Below are 17,636 nucleotides of genomic sequence, written 5' to 3' on the forward strand. Positions count from 1 at the left end.
TAATTTTGATACAAGTGTAACTTTATTAAACCAGAGAACTGAACATAACTTTAAAGGACATTGTTAAAAGGACTTCACCTCCATCATTTCTTCTAACTTGTATCTTCATTGAGAAACTGTGCAAGGTTAAGTTTACTTTTTTCTAGTGCTGCTGTTTTGGCTCGTCTTGGCAATCTCATCTTCATTTCTGATTCTGGCTCTGGAATTTCAGGATCACTAAATAGATGTTGAAAATACACCAATTTAAATACAAGCTTTAAAACAAGTTTATTTATCAATAAAACTCTGTTTCTGTCATTTTATCAGTGTGTAATTGATATCCTGATTTTACTAAGTTTAAAACCAAAAAAAGACTAACTGGCTGTCTGGCCAGATAGATCATAAAAAACCTAGCTAATTGCTTTTTATTTCTATATGGAACCTGGTATTACAAGGAAAAACAAAATTTTGTGATGAAATGATTAAATAGGAACTGCCCAAAATAATTTTGGAGGACAACACAAAGTGAGGAAACATTTTAAGTTCTCTTAATTTAGGCAATAAGTTCTTAAAACACTCTGTAAAAAGCAAGTTTCCTCAAAACATTTTAATCAAAACTTAAAGTTATATACTGAAAATACACACATTACGATTTTACCAATAGATGAACTCGGGCAACTATAAAGTTTCAGGTTACAACAGTGGCTTAATTGGTAGAATCTAAAAATAAACACTATGCCACAAGTATATGCAATTTACCATGATAGATTAATCCTGCTTATAAATGTCAAAAACCCAAATCTAAATCCTCAGAATTTGCTAATTCAAGATCGAAGGAGTCCTACACACAATCTTATAGTTAGAGGCATACATGGAAATATAAACTGAAAGAACATATTAAAGATGACCACCTAGGACTAAGGGCCGTCCCAGTAAGAAAAGCATACAAGCCATAGGAGGTCAAATATTCTTGAAAATGGAATTCTAGACAATATATATATCCAAGACCTTGCTATTTGCAGTTATCACTGAGTATCTTGTTACATATTGAGATTCTCTCTTTCACAGTGGAAGCAAACTACAATTTCTTTTCTACTCCTAGACAAAAAAAATAAAAAACAAAAAACATTTTCTAGATGTATATGGCATACCTTTCAGAGTCAGCCTCCACAGTCTGACGCCTCCTGTTCATCCTAGCTGAAGCTGTCACTTTTCTCCGTCCTTCAAGACAGTATAAAATTCATTATCAAAATTTATTCTCAGTTGCTTAGTGTTTCTATTTTCTGGGCTACCCAAATCCTTCATTTTCCCTCTGCAACACATTTCTTCCTAGTTTCCAGCCATTTATTAATTTCTTTTGTAAACTTGGATAATAGGCAAAGGAAAATATGGAAATCAAATTGTAGGGAGGCAAATTTTAGTTGAATATGTATGGGAGAAAGGAGAATATGAAAAACATGCTATGTAAAGAGTATTACTTCTAGTAATGCCATAGCACATAACCTACAGAGAAACTAATCAAAATTAAGGGGAGAAAAGTAGGGTAAGCCCATCAGCAGGTCCGGGAGAGAGAGAAACTTAATGTAAGGTAATGGCTTCTTATAAAATATTCCATCGTATATATGGCCAATTCAAATGTGTTATAAAACATTTTTCAGTATAAAAACTAGATCTTCTAACAAAATGCTGAAGATTGCAAAAATTCTACTTGCTAGAAACTTCCAAAGTTAAGAAGACAAAGTTAGCAAACCATGATGCTCCTCATTTATGTGTAAGAATCGGATCAAATTTCTCCATATGAACATTGGGTTGAAATTTATATATCCTATTTATTATTCATATGAAACTGTTTTTCTCCAAAACCTTACATAATTGCTTATAATGCAGCTAGCCCCAAGAAAACATCCAACAATATGGGACTAATTTGGAACAATACCCAACAATAAGCATGTAAATAAATGATTGGCTATAAAAATATTATGGCCAGATTCCATTCAGAAAAAAATTAAATCTGCATAGAAAAGGGCCTCAAAATTCTTTAAGAATTAAAATAATGGTTGGCTTGAGGGTGGGATGATTTGCGTTCTTTATATTAGTTTGCTTGCATGTATTTTCTGATTCTTCTGTAATAAGCATGAACTGCTTTTGTAATAATAATAAAACAATAAAAAGTTGTTGAATTTCAGATTTTTTTTCCAAGTGATCCCCTAATAGTCAACATTTACTTTATTCCAACAAATCCCTTATTGTTGGATACTCCTTGGGAAAGAAATGTTGAGAAATTATAAAATAAAATGGGAAAAAGGAAAACAGAAACCCAGATAAGTACTACAGGGATAAAAGGCTTTCAAAAGTGCTTAATCATACAAAGGACAGAATACAGTAACTGATAATATAAAATCATCATTGATCTTCTAATAAAAGAATCTTAATTTAATCCAAATAGTCCTTAGCAATATGATACATTGCTTCATATCTCTTTCAATCAAAAGCACTTGGAGCAACACTGGTATTAGAATCTGAGACACAAAGCAAAACCTGAAATCAGCTGAAAGAACTGAAAATAAAGGATACCTGACACATTTAAAATCTTTACAAGGAAACTTGCAAAGTGAATATTTCATTGGAAAACTGAACTGAAAAGTTTTATTATAAAGATCCATACACTACCTCTGTTGGTCTTTTGCTGAGTGGATTTTGATGCTCGGGTTGCTTTTACATCCCTGAGAGGAGTTTTATATGCTTCTTTACTTTTTTCTGTTAAAGGAAATAATACAACTCATTAAATATTTTATATGGTCTTTCCAAGTCAATTTTTCATAAAACAGATATGACAAACCAGTACCATTAGCAGCTACTGAAAATGATCATAAATCAGCATTTCAAAAAATGTGAATATTGGAAAGCAAAGGAAACCTAAGACAGTATGCATGGTGAAAAACATACACATTAAAAAAATTTTTTTAAAAAGCTATGAAAGTAGAATAACTTATCAGTAATATACTTCCTAATGGAATTAATAAGAAACATTTTTCCTTCATTTCTGAAATCCAACCACATGTTAGAGGAGAAAAAAAGTGGCTCTAGAGATGAAAAGGACAGAATCTTACAAATACTCAGGTTAATATGTTATTACCATCTTCAATTTGAAAAGCAGTCATAGTCATGTTGGCATCCTGTGCCTCTATCACTTGGCCATCACATTCTTTATTTCCTTTTTCTAACTGAATCTTGATTTTCTCCAGAGCTCTCAGACATGTCCTATCTTTTACTTGCTATAACAGAAAACATAATTAATGGTTTTTAATTAATTTAATCCTAAACTTTTTTCAAAAAAGCTACATATGGATATCTAGATGTTTAAAAACATTTTAAAAATCCTATTGAATTTACGAAGAAAATAATTACTTCAAATGAGCAGACAAAATTTGCCAACATATGTATAATTTACTACAACCACATAATGTATTTAATACAACCACATAAATTCTACTTTAATAAAAAATTTGTAGGGACGCCTGGGTGGCTCAGTTGGTTGGACGACTGCCTTCGGCTCAGGGCGTGATCCTGGAGTCCCGGGATCGAGTCCCACATCGGGCTCCCAGCTCCATGGGGAGTCTGCTTCGCTCTCTGACCTTCTCCTCGCTCATGCTCTCTCTCACTGTCTCTCTCTCTCTCAAATAAATAAATAAAATCTTTAAAAAAAAAAAAAAATTTGTACACAATAATTTACACACAGAGTAATTAGAAACTACTTTACCTCCAGAATTTCATTCAATAAAACCAAAAGATCTTGAGCAAGGTTGCTACTGAGTTCTAAAGAACCCAAGGCTTTCGTATAGACCCGAATTTCTGGTGAACATGGACATGTTAAGATCTCATTGCAAATTTTTATAGCCAGATTGTCATGAACTGATAAGGCCTAGAAAATCAAGAGAAAAAATTTTATAAACTGGAAATGGTATTACAATATAGTTCCTACACATCTAACAAATATTTCCAACTAATTATCTTGTAATAATCCCAAAAGCAAAATGTCTAAAACCAAATTTAACATATTCCTCCCAAACTGAACTCTCCCTCTTCTTATAGAGGATGCTGTGGTACAGAGTCCAGAACCACCCCCTTCATGAATGAAGCATTCGTCCACTTTTAGTCCTGGAGGCTAAAAGTTCTCAGGTGCAGAACTGATCCAGGCTGAAGACTGTGGGGCCTGCCACATTAGTCCACATTCAATGCCTGGAAGATATGCAGGTACAACAGGGCAGCCTTGTCTCCATCTGGACAACTTAAAGGACTATCCCAGTTCTGGAACTTCCTGTGGCATGAGCTGGGGGTTTAAGACTGCATGACAGCTCAAGTTCTTCCTCTGTTCCAGCCTACTTCCCTCACTCCTCCAGGATGACAATCAGGAGAAAACTCTGCAATTAAAAGATGTCAGCAGCTCCTTTGAAGTCTTCTGTTACCCATACTCAGGACCTTGGTTGGACTCCATCTTCCTTGCCTCCCTAAGTTCCTTCTTCATGTCTTTAACACCCATATTTTTCTTTTCCACATCACCATCTACTATTCTTTTCTTTCTACTTTCTATTGCTCTTATCCTTTTTCTACAAGTTTTTATCTCTTAATTATATAGGTTTCCAACTGCCCTCTTAATATTCACTCTCTATTCTTCTCACCAGTTCACTTCATATAGAGATACTGGCCACCAAACTGAGCTTCTTCATAGAGAACTTTCATCCCATTAAGCCTTTCAGTATATATCCTATTACAGCAAATACAGCCAACTCCAAATTCCCTACCTTAATGTTCTGTCCTCAACATGTCCTCTTTAGCTAAAGAGCCAGAATGGCTTCTTCCATAGTCCCCTGTATGACTTGGATAGCCAGCTACTTTTTTTAATCACTTTTACCTAAAGTCTTCTTCTCTACCCAAACCACTGTACAAATCCCAACAAGACCGAACTGAATTTTACCAGTAATGCTATACTCATCGCCCCTGCTACATGAACCCTGCCTTCTTAAGTCCTAAAGCACTTAGTAGCTCTATCATCTATCCTTACTATATTTTGCCTTAATATCCTTTGTAATCTTCTCTCCAACAACATATAATTTAACGACAAACCAAATTAATAATATTAAATAAAATTAAAAAGCTATACTTTCAACTTAATTAGCTGGCATCTGAAATCACATTAATTTTCAATATGGTTACAAATAATATTAAAGGATCCAAAACTCAGTTTAATTTATGAGACAGTTTGCAGTTAACTTATCTTCTTTGAATTAAAAACAAAGATGAGTTTGAAGCGACCTTCATTCTTTTTTTTTTTAATTTTTTCAGTGTTCCAAGATTTATTGTTTATGCACCACACCCAGTGCTCCATGCAATACCTGCCCTCCTTAATACCTTCATTCTTTGAATTCTCCTTCCTTATCTCAGAAACATAGCAGATAAGCCAACCATTGAAGACTCCATGAGTCCTAGATAAACACAGGACATTTTTCAGAATGTTTAATAGCCAGCTCTAGGTTGGGAAGGGGTAGTAAGAGAGATGAGTTTTTGGCAAGTTCTGAATTTCAGTAGCAAACTGCTTTTGTCTTTTTATGATCGATTATCACCATATTTTCCAAAAGATCTTTTTCTTCCTTTGTGGTATGTGCCACCATAAAGACCAGAAATCTCAAGATCAAACCATGGCCTCTCTTTCTAAGAACGTATGAAAAGGATTGTTTTATCAAAAACAGTGACCTTTATGATAGTCATCATCCTTACCATCCATGGGCTAATATACTCACCCACCTGATAATCTTGTGAATTCTTAGCCTGAGGATTTAATCCACTTGGTCTTGTCAAATCTACAAGTAACTCAGCAACATTAGTGATATCTACTTCAGCTAAAGGAGAAGATGCAGGAGCACTGGCCAGTGTTTGCAGAGTTGGAAGAAAGGCTTCTTCAAAACATTCCTGATTAGTCCTATTGAAAAACAATTTGAAAAGTACGTGAGCAAAGAAAAAGCATATGATTCTCAAAAAAAAAAAGTATAAAATTCACCCCATCAAGATACAGTATATTTTCATCTAAGAAAGAGACAAATAATTCAGATAAATAAAATCTAGGTAAGTTCTCATTTTCATTACTAACCACTGAAAAACAAGGAAGAGTGACAAAATTATATTTATAGATATGACTCATGGGGAACCTGAATTTAACTTCAAGTCAGATCCTGATTTATCAATATAACTAAATACCTGCTCGCATAAGCAAACATGGGGAAGAACACGCCTAGGCAATGTCGAAGTCGAACATCCTCTTCAGTCACAGGATTGTACCATAACAAGACAAGACGAGAAAGAATCCTGCTGCTGACCAAGAGCCCTGAGAACATCAGTTTGGCTAGACCTTCTGCAGCTCCTGTCCTGAGTTCAGACACCTAAGAAAAATGAGTTTCATTAAAAGAATTTCTTTAATTTGTATTTCGTTTTTAAGCCTTACAATGTAGCCAGTCCTACAATATTTTTCTATGAACTATCAAAAAATCACGCATACTGGGGTGCCTGGGTGGCTTAGTGGATTAACTGCTGCCTTCGGCTCAGGTCATGATCTCAGGGTCCTGGGATCGAGTCCCACATCGGGCTCTCTGCTCAGCAGGGAGCCTGCTTCCTCCTCTCTCTCTGCCTGCCTCTCTGCCTACTTGTATCTCTCTCTGTCAAATAAATAAATAAAATCTTAAAAAAAAAAAATCACGCATACTATGAATTTCTTAAAGATGCATAAAAAGATTTTAGGTTAAGGCTATATGACAAATTACTAGTCTAGCTAAGAAAACCTCAAATTCCCTCCAAATTTTTTAGAAGAACCAAAAGGCCTTTTAAATATTGTGAAACCAGAAGTCAAAACAGTAATGTATTACATGCTGCTCATGAGATAAGATAGAAAACACTCAGTAACATCCCTGCATCAGAGGAAGGTGACCTATAAATGGAACCTCCAGAGGGAGTAACAATGTGTTATGAATAAAGGGGAAATGGGAACAGAAAGTGTACATGTGGAAAAAGGAATTCCTAGAGAGAGCAACCAAAGAAAACCTTAGAGAAGAAAATAGAAAAGATACAGTGATACTCAAATGGAGGTACAGGCAAAGAAGATAGGTAACTAAAATTAGTTACTGATACTGAATTATTAAAGTCAAGCCTCTGACACTTCCTAGCTATATGATCCTGTGCATATTAACTCTGTACCCTACTTTAAAAAAAGAAAAGATTAACACACTTATTTTAAAGAGGGAGCACAAGTGAGGGCGGTAAGGGACACTGGAAGAGAATCTCAAGCAGACTCCCTGCTAAGTGTAGTGCCCTCATGTGGGGCTGGATCCCATGACCCTAGATCATGACCTGAGCGAAAAATCAAGAGCCAGATGCTCAACTGAGTCCCCGAGGTGCCCCATGTACCCCACTTTTTTCATATTAAAATAGAAAGAATAATAAAATTACAGTAACAAAGAAAAAGAAATACTACGAATAAAACTCTTACAAGTGCTATCCACGTAGGGGTGCCTGGGTGGCTCAGTCAGGTAAGCGTCTGACTCTTGGTTTCAGCTCAAGTTATGATCTCAGGCTCTTGAGATCCAAACCTGGGTCAGGCTCAGAGCTCAGTGGGGAGTCTGTTTGTACCTCTCCCTCTGCTCCTCTCCCACTCTTTCACTCTCTCTCAAATAAATTTTTTAAAAAGTGCTATCCACATAGTAAATCTTCAACAAATACCAGTTATTATTTATTATTACTGATGAACAGTAAATACCCTCAGTGATCACACTAGAGAGCCTCAAAACCAGGCAAAAAAAATTGAGCTAGAGTGAGGCAGGATGTGGAACCACGTAAGGTTTTGAAATGGTGGAAAAATAAAGACTTAAATGAGATTTTAGGGAAGTTATCTTTGCAGATTATAATCTACAAGTATAAATCAAGTCTAAACTAGAGAGACACAAGTAAAAACAATGGATTGAGCAAATACAAAAACTATTACAAAAGTTTTCCCAAAACTCAAAAATAAAGATTTAGAGACCAACAAGATAAGTAAGTGCTAGGGCACTAGCACGTGCTTTCAACACACTAACTCATTTAGGGGTCACAACAACCAGGAGGACAGAAACTTTGTTCCATTCAGCACTTGTACTCTCAAGAACATATATTGACTGGCACATAATTTGCTCTCCAATATTTGTTGACTTAATTGAAGAAGCATCCAGTGAATAGGCCTCATAACCCCCATTTGGCAGATGAGGAAAAAAGCCAGAGACAGTAAACACCTTATTGAAGATTAACACAAATGCGACCAGACACAAATGTACAAGTCTACAACTCCAAAGGCTACATGCTCCCCATCTTTTTAAAATGTTTAACTGTGACATACTTTCCTGATAGCAATAGAGCAATAGTGCTCTGAAGTTGAATGTCAGAAATTTGAAACGAAACAAACTGCAAGTCTTTAAAACATGTAAAAAAAAAAAAACAAAAACAAAACCCTCTTATTATGGCCCAGAGGACAGTGAAGTAAGTCAGATTTTGTTTAGTGGTGATGACCAAAAAAAGTCAAAATCATAGAATGTAGTATTGCCAGAAAGAGATTATGGTACCAGTACTATTGAAACAAAAACAAAAACGCCTCATTCCTTTGTCACACACTTTTACTGTTCAGTCATTTCCTACCAGTGCAATGTCAGCAAACCCACAGCACTGGGCAATTCCCATTAGGAAATTAGTATATCAATGAAATATTAACTCAAAATTTAAAACCAACATCTGCCTTTTGACTGGTAAGTTTAATTTATTTACACTTAAATCACTGATAAGAAAGGACTGATTACCACAATTTTGCAATCAAAATGTGGTAAGTCAAAAACTGTTAAAAGAGACAAAAAACAACAAATACTGATATTAAAAAGGTAAATTCATCAAAAGATAATTAAAAGTATAGCTAAAACACAAACAGAGTCTCAGAATACATAAACAAGCATTGGCAAAAATGCTGAAAGAAACAGTTCAACAATAATAACTGAAGAGCTTTCTGAAATGGACAGAACACCCAGGCAGATCAATAGGGAAACAACTAAAAGGACTTGAACAATCTTATAGACCAAACAGACCCACCAAAACATGTAGTCCACTCCACTTCACTATAACAGAATACACTTTCTTCTCAAGGGCACATGGAATATCCTCATGGATAGAAACTATTTAGGCCCAAAACAACTCAAAATAAATTTAAAAACAATGAAAACATCAAAATATCTCCTCAAACCATAAGAGAATATACTTAGAAAGCAACACCAGAAGACTATAAAATTCACAAATATGTGTAAACAATATACTTTTTACATACCGATGAGATAAAGAAGACATAAAAGGGAACTTTAGAAAATGCTTAGAAATGCACTGAAGTGAAAAATACAAAAACCAAAACTTATGAAGTATAACATAAACAGTCTTCACAGGGCAATTTATAGTAGTAAATGCCTACCTTAAAAACAAAACAAACAAACAAAAAAAAACAAAAAAACTTGGACTTCCAGGAAGTGGTGAAGTAGGAGTATTCTAAGCTCATCTCTTCCCAAGGATATACCTAGGTAACACCCACATCAGTATAAATAATCCAGAAAACAACCTAAAGACTGGCAAAACAGACTCCACAGCTACATGCAGAGAAGAGGCCGCATCAAAAAGAGCAGGAAGGGTGGAGACATGGTCAGGAACCAAACTGACCCACAGAACTGTCCACAGGAGGGACACTGCAGCCACTGGACAGAGGAGAGGAGGAGACCCTACCCCAGGCACCCCAGGCACTGGAGACGTTCACTGGGAAAATGAATCCCCGTAACATATGGCTTCGAAAACCAGAGAGTCTCAACACCGTGAGTTCTTATAATCAGTGAGTTCTTATAATCAGCTTAACACCTGGAACTTGGAAACATCACCCAACTGGGCTCTGGGAGAGACAAATGGAGATAGGAAACTCAGTCCCTGCCCTTAAAGGGACAGCATATCAAACAACCCCTCTAAGATACAGCACGGAAGCAATAATTTGAAAAAGGCCTGGAATATACAGGAAGATTTATTTACTAATCTCCAAATATGTGCTAGAGGAACAGGGATCTTTAGAAGCCTTCTCCAAGAACAGAGCTGGCAGGTACCATTTTCCTCCTCTGATCCCCAGCCCAGATACCCAGCACTTGAGGGAACCAGCCCAGGATGAACACTTTCCACCTACCTTGTTAATAGCACCCCCCACTCCTGAATTCTCCAGACCTACCCCTTCCAACCCACCCACAGCAGGAATTCTCCAAAGCAGCTAAAGCAGTGGGGTGAAGGCAGACATCTAATCTGACTGCCAGCTCTGCCTTACAATGAAAGCTTCCCAGGGCACAACACTAGGACAGCCCTTTCAGTTCACTGTGACCACATCTCTAAAACCCAGATTGACCCAATCAAGCCCAAAGTGGCCCCAGACTGGCCCATTAAAAATATAGGGACTAAAGCTTGCCAATAAGCAATGGGAAAAACCATTACAGATGAATGGATTTATGGCAAACATGGCTCAGCCACCCAACAGGAAGCTTCGTAGCACATACACACTTCAGGTTTTCACCAAAACCTGAAGCATCAGGTTTTGGTGAACAGGGGACACTGCACTCAGGACACAACAGGAACTCTTCTTCATACAGCCACTCTTTCAAAAGCGGAAGACAAAGCTGACTTTCCTAACACATAGAAATAGACACAGAGTTAAAGAAAATAAGACAGAGGAGTATATCCTAAATAAAAGAACAAGAAAAAAAGCTGAAGAAAGGGAGCTAAATGAAAAAGAGATAAGTAATATGCCTGACAGATCATTTAAAGTAATGGTCACTAGAGAAGGGCCATCCGTACCCCAGTGTTCATAGCAGCAATCACTAGTCGCCAAACTGTGGAAAGAGCCAAGATGCCCTTCAACAGATGAATGGATTAAGAAGATATGGTCCATATATACAATGGAGTATTATGCCTCCATCAGAAAGGATGAATACCCAACTTTTGTATCACATGGATGGGACTGGAGGAGATTATGCTGAGTTGAAATAAGTCAAGCAGAGAGAGACAACTATCATATGGTTTTACTTATTTGTGGTGCATAAGGAATAACATGGAGGACACTGGGTGAAGGAAAGGAGAAGTGAGTTGGGGGAAATTAGAGGGGGAGACGAACCATGAGAGACTGTGGACTCTGAGACACAAACAGGGTTTTGGAGGGGAGTGGGGTGGGGGTTTGGGAGAGCCTGGTGGTGGGTATTAAGGAGGGCACGTATTACATGAAGCACTGGGTGTGGTGCATAAACAATGAATCTTGGAACACTGGAAAAATAAAATTTAAAAATAAACAATTTAAAAACATAAAGTAATAGTGCCTAAGATACTGGACTTGAGAAAAGAATGGAGGATCTCAGTGAGACCGACAACCAAGGGATAGAAAAAATAAAGAACAAATCAGAAATGAAGAATTCAGTAACTGAAATTATAAACACACTAGAGGGAATAAACAGTAGATTGGAGGAAGTAGAACAGAGCAGTAATCTGGAAGACAGAGTAATAGAAAGCAATCAAGCTGAACAAAAGAAAAAAACAATAAAAAATGAGAATAGATTAAGGGAACTCCGCAACACCATCAAACACAGTAACACAGGGATCCCAGAAAGAGAAGAGATAGTAGAGAGGAAATAAAATTCATTTGAAGAAATAAGGGGTGAAAACTGTCTGAAACTGGGGAAGGAAACAGAAATCCAGACCAAGGAGGCACAGAAAGCCCCCTACAAAATCATCCCAAGAAGGTCCACATCAAAACACATACTAATTAAATTGGCAAAAAGTAGTGGGGTGCCTGGGTGGCTGAGTCAGTTGAGTGGCCAACTCTTGGTTTTCAGCTCAAGTCATGATCTCAGAGTCATCGGAATCAAGCCCTGCATTGGGCTCCACACTCAGCATGGAGTCTGCTTGAGATTCTCTGCCTCTCCCTCTGCCCCTCCCCTCACTCACATGCTCTCTAAAATAAATTAAGTCTTTTAAAAATTGGCAAAAAGTGGTGATAAAGAGACAATTTGAAAAGCAGAAAGAGAAGACCGTTACATACAAGGGAAACCCCATAAGAATATCAGCTGACTGTTCAGCAGAAATTTTGCTGCTAAGAAAGAAGTGACATGATATATTCAAAATGCTAAAAGAAAAAACCTGCAACCAAGAATATTCATTCAGCAAGACTATCATTCAGGGGGCACCAGGGTGGCTCAGTTGTTAAGCATCTGCCTTCAGCGTGGGTCATGATCCCAGGGTCCTGAGATCAAGCCCTGTATCGGACTCCGTTCTCAGCGGGAAGCCTGCTTCTCCCTCTCCTGCTCCCCCTGCTTGTGTTCCCTCTCTGTCAAATAAATAAATAAAATCGTAAAAAACAAAAAACAACTTTCATTCAGGATCAGAGAGATAAAGAGTTTTTCAGACAAACAGAACTTAAAGGAATTCATCACCATAAATCCGACTTATGAGAAATATTATAGGGGATTAGTGGAAAAGAAACACCATAAGCAGGAGTAAGAAAACTAGGAAGCACAAAAAGAGTAAAATTAAGAATACCTATGAAAATCAGTCAAGGAATTCACAAAAGGAAAAGAAATGAAGTATAACATCTTATATCTAAAATGCGGGGGAAGAGAAGTAGAAATTTAGTACTTTTTAAATGGTTCAAACTTAAGCAACCATCAACTTAATATAAACTGCTATATCCATGTTTTATGTAAACCTGATGGTAACCCAAATAAAAAATCGGTAATAGGTATGCAAAAAGTAGAGAGGAATCCATGTATTTCACTAAATAAAGCCAACAAACTGTGAATGAAGAGACCAAGAAAGAAACGGAAAAGTAAAAAACACAAAACAAGTAACAGAAAAGCAGTAAGTACCTACCTATCAATAATTACTTTGAATATAAATGGACTAAATGCTCCAATCAAAAGACACATAGTGTCAGAATGGATTTTTTTTTAAAGGTGCTGCTTAAAAGACTCTTTTCAGACCTAAAGACACATGCAAATTGAAACTGTGGTATAGAAAAACATTTATCTGCTAATGGAAGTAAAAAGAAACCTGGGGCAGAAACAATTATATCGGAAAAAACAGACTTTAAAACAAAGTCTGTAACTACAAAGGACAGCATATAATCAAAAGGGAACAATGCAACAAGAAGATGTAACAACTGTAAATATTTATTCCCCCAAATGACAATACCCAAATACATTAAGCAGGTAACAACAACAACAACAAAAAAGTAAGTAATCAATAGCAATATAATTATAGTAGGGGACTTCAACATCCCACTTATAGAAATGGATACATCATCCAAACATAAAATAAAGAAGGAAACAATGACTTTCAATGACATATTAAACAAGACAAATCTAATAGATATACTCAAAACATTCCACCCCAAAAGAGCAGAATATATATTGTTTTCAAATGCACACGAAACATTCTCAAGAATAGATCACGTTAGCCAACAAAACAAATCTCAACAAAAGGACTGAAATCATACCATCCATCTTTTCCAACCACAACGCAATGAAACTATATACCACAAAAAAAGACCTGGAAAGAACACAAACAAATGGAGTTAAATAATATGCTACTAAACAATTAAGGAAGCAACCAAGAAATTAAACAAATCAAAAAGTAAAACCAAGACACATGAAAATGAATAAAATCTTCGGGATGCAGCAAAAGCTCTACTAGGAGAGAAGTTTATCACAACATGGGCCTACCTCAAGAAGGCAGAAAAATCTCAAATAAACAACCTAAACTTACACATAAAGGACCTAGAAAAAGAAGAATAAACAAAACCCTAAACCAAAAAAGGAAGAAAATAACAAAAATTAGAGGAAAAATAAATGAAATAAAAACTAACAGAACACATAAATGAAGCCAGGAGCTTGTTCTTGAAAGGATCAATAAAACTGACAAACTTTAGCAAGATTCATCAAAAAGGAAGGGGGGGAGAGAAAAAGAAAAAGAAAAGGACTCCTAATCAGAAATAAAAGAAGAAAAATAACAACCAAAATCACAAAAATATGGAAGACTAAAGCAAATATTATGAAACATTATATGCCAACAAATTAGAAAACCAAGAAGAAATGGATAAATTCCTAGAAATATGTAACCTCCCCAAAATGAATCAGGAATAAATAGAAAATTTGAATGGTTCAATTACCAACCAATGAAATGAGTCAATAATTTAAAAAAAATTCTCAACAAACAAAGGTTCAGGGCCACTTGCCACTAGGCTTCACAGGTGAATTTTATCAAACATTTAAAGAAAAGTTATTACCTATTTTTCTCAAACTAATCAAAAAAAAAAAAAGAAAAAAAAGAAAAGGAAAGCTTCCAAATTCATTCTATGAGGTTAGCATCACTCTGATACCAAACCACATAAAGACACTACACACCAATATATCTAATGAACATAGAGGCAAAACTCCTCAACAGAATATTAGCAAATGGAAACAGTACATTTTTTTTTTTAATTTTCAAAAATTAAAAAAAAAAAATCATTCACCATGATCAAGTGGGATTTATTTCTGGGTTGCAAGGGTGGTTCAATATCTGCAAATCAATGTGATATATCACATCAGTAAGACAAAGGATAAAAACCATATGATCATTTCAGTAGATGTAGAAAAAGTGTACAACAAGTACAACAACCATTTATAATAAAAACCCTCAACAAAGTAGGTTTAGAGGGAACATACCTCAACATACTAATGGCCGTATATGAAAAACCCACAGCTAACATCGTAGTCAATGGTAAAAAAAACAAAACAAAACAAAACAAAAAAAACCACTGGGAGCTCTTCCCTTAAGAACAGAAACAAGACAAAAATATCCACTCTCATTACTCTTACTCAACTTTTTTTCTGGAAGTTCTAGCCACAGCAGACGACAAAAAGAAATAAAAGGTATCTAAATCAGTAAGGGAGAAGTAAAATTCACTATTTACAGATGACATGATATCCTATAGAGAAAACTCTAAAGACCACCAAAACACTACTAGCACTGATAAATGAATTCAGGAAGTTCACATACAAAATCAATATACAGATATCATTTGCCTTCCTATACACAAAAAATGAAGTAACAAAAAGAGAAATTGAGAGAACAATCCAATTTACATTTGTACTAAAAAGAATAAAATACCTAGGAATGAACTCAACCAAGGTGAAAAACCCATACTCTGGAAACTATCAAACACTGATAAAAGCAATTGAAGGTGACAAAAACAAATGGAAAGATAGTCCACGTTCACTGATTGGGAGAACAAATATTGTTAAAATGTCCATACTATCCAAAGCAATCTACGCATTTAATACAACCCTTATAAATATACCAATAACATTTTTCACAAAACTACAATAACCCTTAAAATATGTATGGAACCATGAAAGACCCAAATAGCCAAAGTACTCTTGAAAAAGAAAAAAAGTGGATGTTTCACAATTCTAGATTTCAAGATACACTACAAAGCGGTAGTAATTAAAACAGTAAGGTACTGGCACAATAAACAGACATAAAAATCAAAAGAATAGAATAGAGAGCCCAGAAATAAACACACAATTATATGGTCAATTAATCTACAGGAAAGGAGGCAAAAATATACAAACAGGAAAAAAACAAGTCTCTTCAACAAATAATGTTGGGAAAACTGAACAGCTACATGCAAAACAATGAAACTGGACCATTTTCTTACACCATACACAAAAATAAACTCAAAATGTTTTAAAAACCTAAATGTGAGACCTGAAACCATAAATATTCTAGAAGAGAACAGAGGCAATAATTTCTTTGACATCAACAGTAGCAACACTTTCCTAGATAAGTCTCCTGAGGCAAGGGAAACAAAAACAAAAATAAACATACTACCGGTATTAATCAAAACAAAAAGCTACTGCAAGCAAAGGAAATAGTCAACAAAACTAAAAAACAACCTACTGAATGGAAGATATGAGCAAATGACACATCTGATAAAGGATTGGTAGCCAAAATATATAAAGAACTCATACAACTCAACACCAAAAAATAATCCAATTAAAAAATGGACAGAAGATATGAACAGACATTTCTCTAAAGAAGACATACAGATGGCCAAAAGACACATGAAAAGATGCTCAGTATCACTTATCATCAGGGAAATGCAAATCAATACCCTAATGATATCATCTTGTACCTGTAAGAACGGCTAAAATCAAAAACACAAGAGACAACAAGTTTGGCAAGAATGTGGAGGAAAGGAACCCTCATGTGTTGTTGGTGGCAATGCAAACTGGTGCAGTCACTTTGGAAAAGTGTGGAGATGCCTCAAAAACTTAAAAATAGACTTATCATATGATCCAGTAATTCCACTACTGGATATTTACCCAAAGAATAAAAAAACACCAATTCCGAAAAAATATATACAGGTTTACTGTAGTACTATTAACAATAGTTAAAATATGAAAACAACCTAAGTGTCCATCAATAGATGAATGAATAAAGAGGATATATATATATATATATATATCCTCTTTATATGATATGTACAATGGAATATTACTCAGCCAATAAAAGAGAGAGAATGTGAAGTCTTGCCATTTGCCACAACATGAATGAATCTACAGGATATAATGCTAAATAAAATCAATCAGTCAGTGTGGTGCCTCGGTGGCTCAGTGTTAAAAGTATTCAACTTTTTTTTTTTTTAAGATTTTATTTATTTATTTGACAAAGAGAGACACAGCTAGGAAGCACAAGCAGGGCTAGTGGGAGAAAGAGAAGCAGGCTTCCTGCAGAGCAGGAAGCCCAATGAGGGGCTCAATCCCAGGACCCTGGAATCATGACCTGAGCTGAAGGCAGACACTTATCAACTGAGCCACCCAGCCACCCCAAGTGTCCGACTTCTGATCTTGGTTCAGGTCTTAATCTCATGGTCATGATTTCAAGCGCCACATTAAAAAAAGAAAGAAAGAAAAAAGAAATAGGTGAATCAGAGAAAGACAATCCCCGTATGTTTCACTCATATGTGAAATTTAAGAAACAAAACAAAGAAAAAATATACAAACCAAAAAATAGACCTTAAATATAGAGAACTCATGGTAACCAAAGGAAAGAGGGGAGAGGTGGGGATGGGTGAAATAGATGAAAGGGATTAAAAGTACACTTATCATAATAAGCACTGAGTAATCCACAGAACTGTTGAATCACCAAATTGTACACCTGAAACTAATATAACAGTATACACTAAATACATTGGAATTTTTTTTAAAGCTCTCAATAACATAACTTTATGCTTTAAGGAACTAAAAAAAGGACAAACTAAACCTAAAGAAGGAAGGAGAAAGACAATACTAAAGATTAGAGAAGAGAACCAAAACAGAGAGAGAAAACAAGAAAAATCAATGAAACCAAAAACTGGTTCTTTGAAAATATGAACACAATTGACAAACCTTAATTAGAATGACAAAGATAAAAGAAAAGATGCAAATAACTGAAATCAGAACTGAAAGCAAGAATGTTACATTTGACCTTACAGTAATAAAAAGAACTGTAAGAAA

At 35.5% G+C, this 17,636-nt stretch overlaps 1 protein-coding gene across 1 annotated transcript in view; it reads right to left on the minus strand.

Moving 5' to 3' along the window:
- Positions 1 to 17,636, minus strand: part of NCAPG (non-SMC condensin I complex subunit G) — a 62,509-nt gene continuing 44,873 nt past the window's right edge. Inside the window, exons 15-21 of the mRNA XM_044226040.1 lie at positions 6,232 to 6,413; positions 5,782 to 5,956; positions 3,740 to 3,901; positions 3,116 to 3,254; positions 2,650 to 2,736; positions 1,131 to 1,200; positions 1 to 216 (exon numbers count right to left, since the gene is read on the minus strand). Of these exons, the coding sequence (XP_044081975.1) occupies positions 93 to 216; positions 1,131 to 1,200; positions 2,650 to 2,736; positions 3,116 to 3,254; positions 3,740 to 3,901; positions 5,782 to 5,956; positions 6,232 to 6,413 (939 nt within the window). The 3' untranslated portion in view covers positions 1 to 92. The remainder of the gene's footprint in view (positions 217 to 1,130; positions 1,201 to 2,649; positions 2,737 to 3,115; positions 3,255 to 3,739; positions 3,902 to 5,781; positions 5,957 to 6,231; positions 6,414 to 17,636) is intronic.

The sequence above is a fragment of the Neovison vison genome, chromosome 11, assembly GCF_020171115.1.
Source record: "Neovison vison isolate M4711 chromosome 11, ASM_NN_V1, whole genome shotgun sequence".
Classification (NCBI taxonomy): domain Eukaryota; kingdom Metazoa; phylum Chordata; class Mammalia; order Carnivora; family Mustelidae; genus Neogale; species Neogale vison.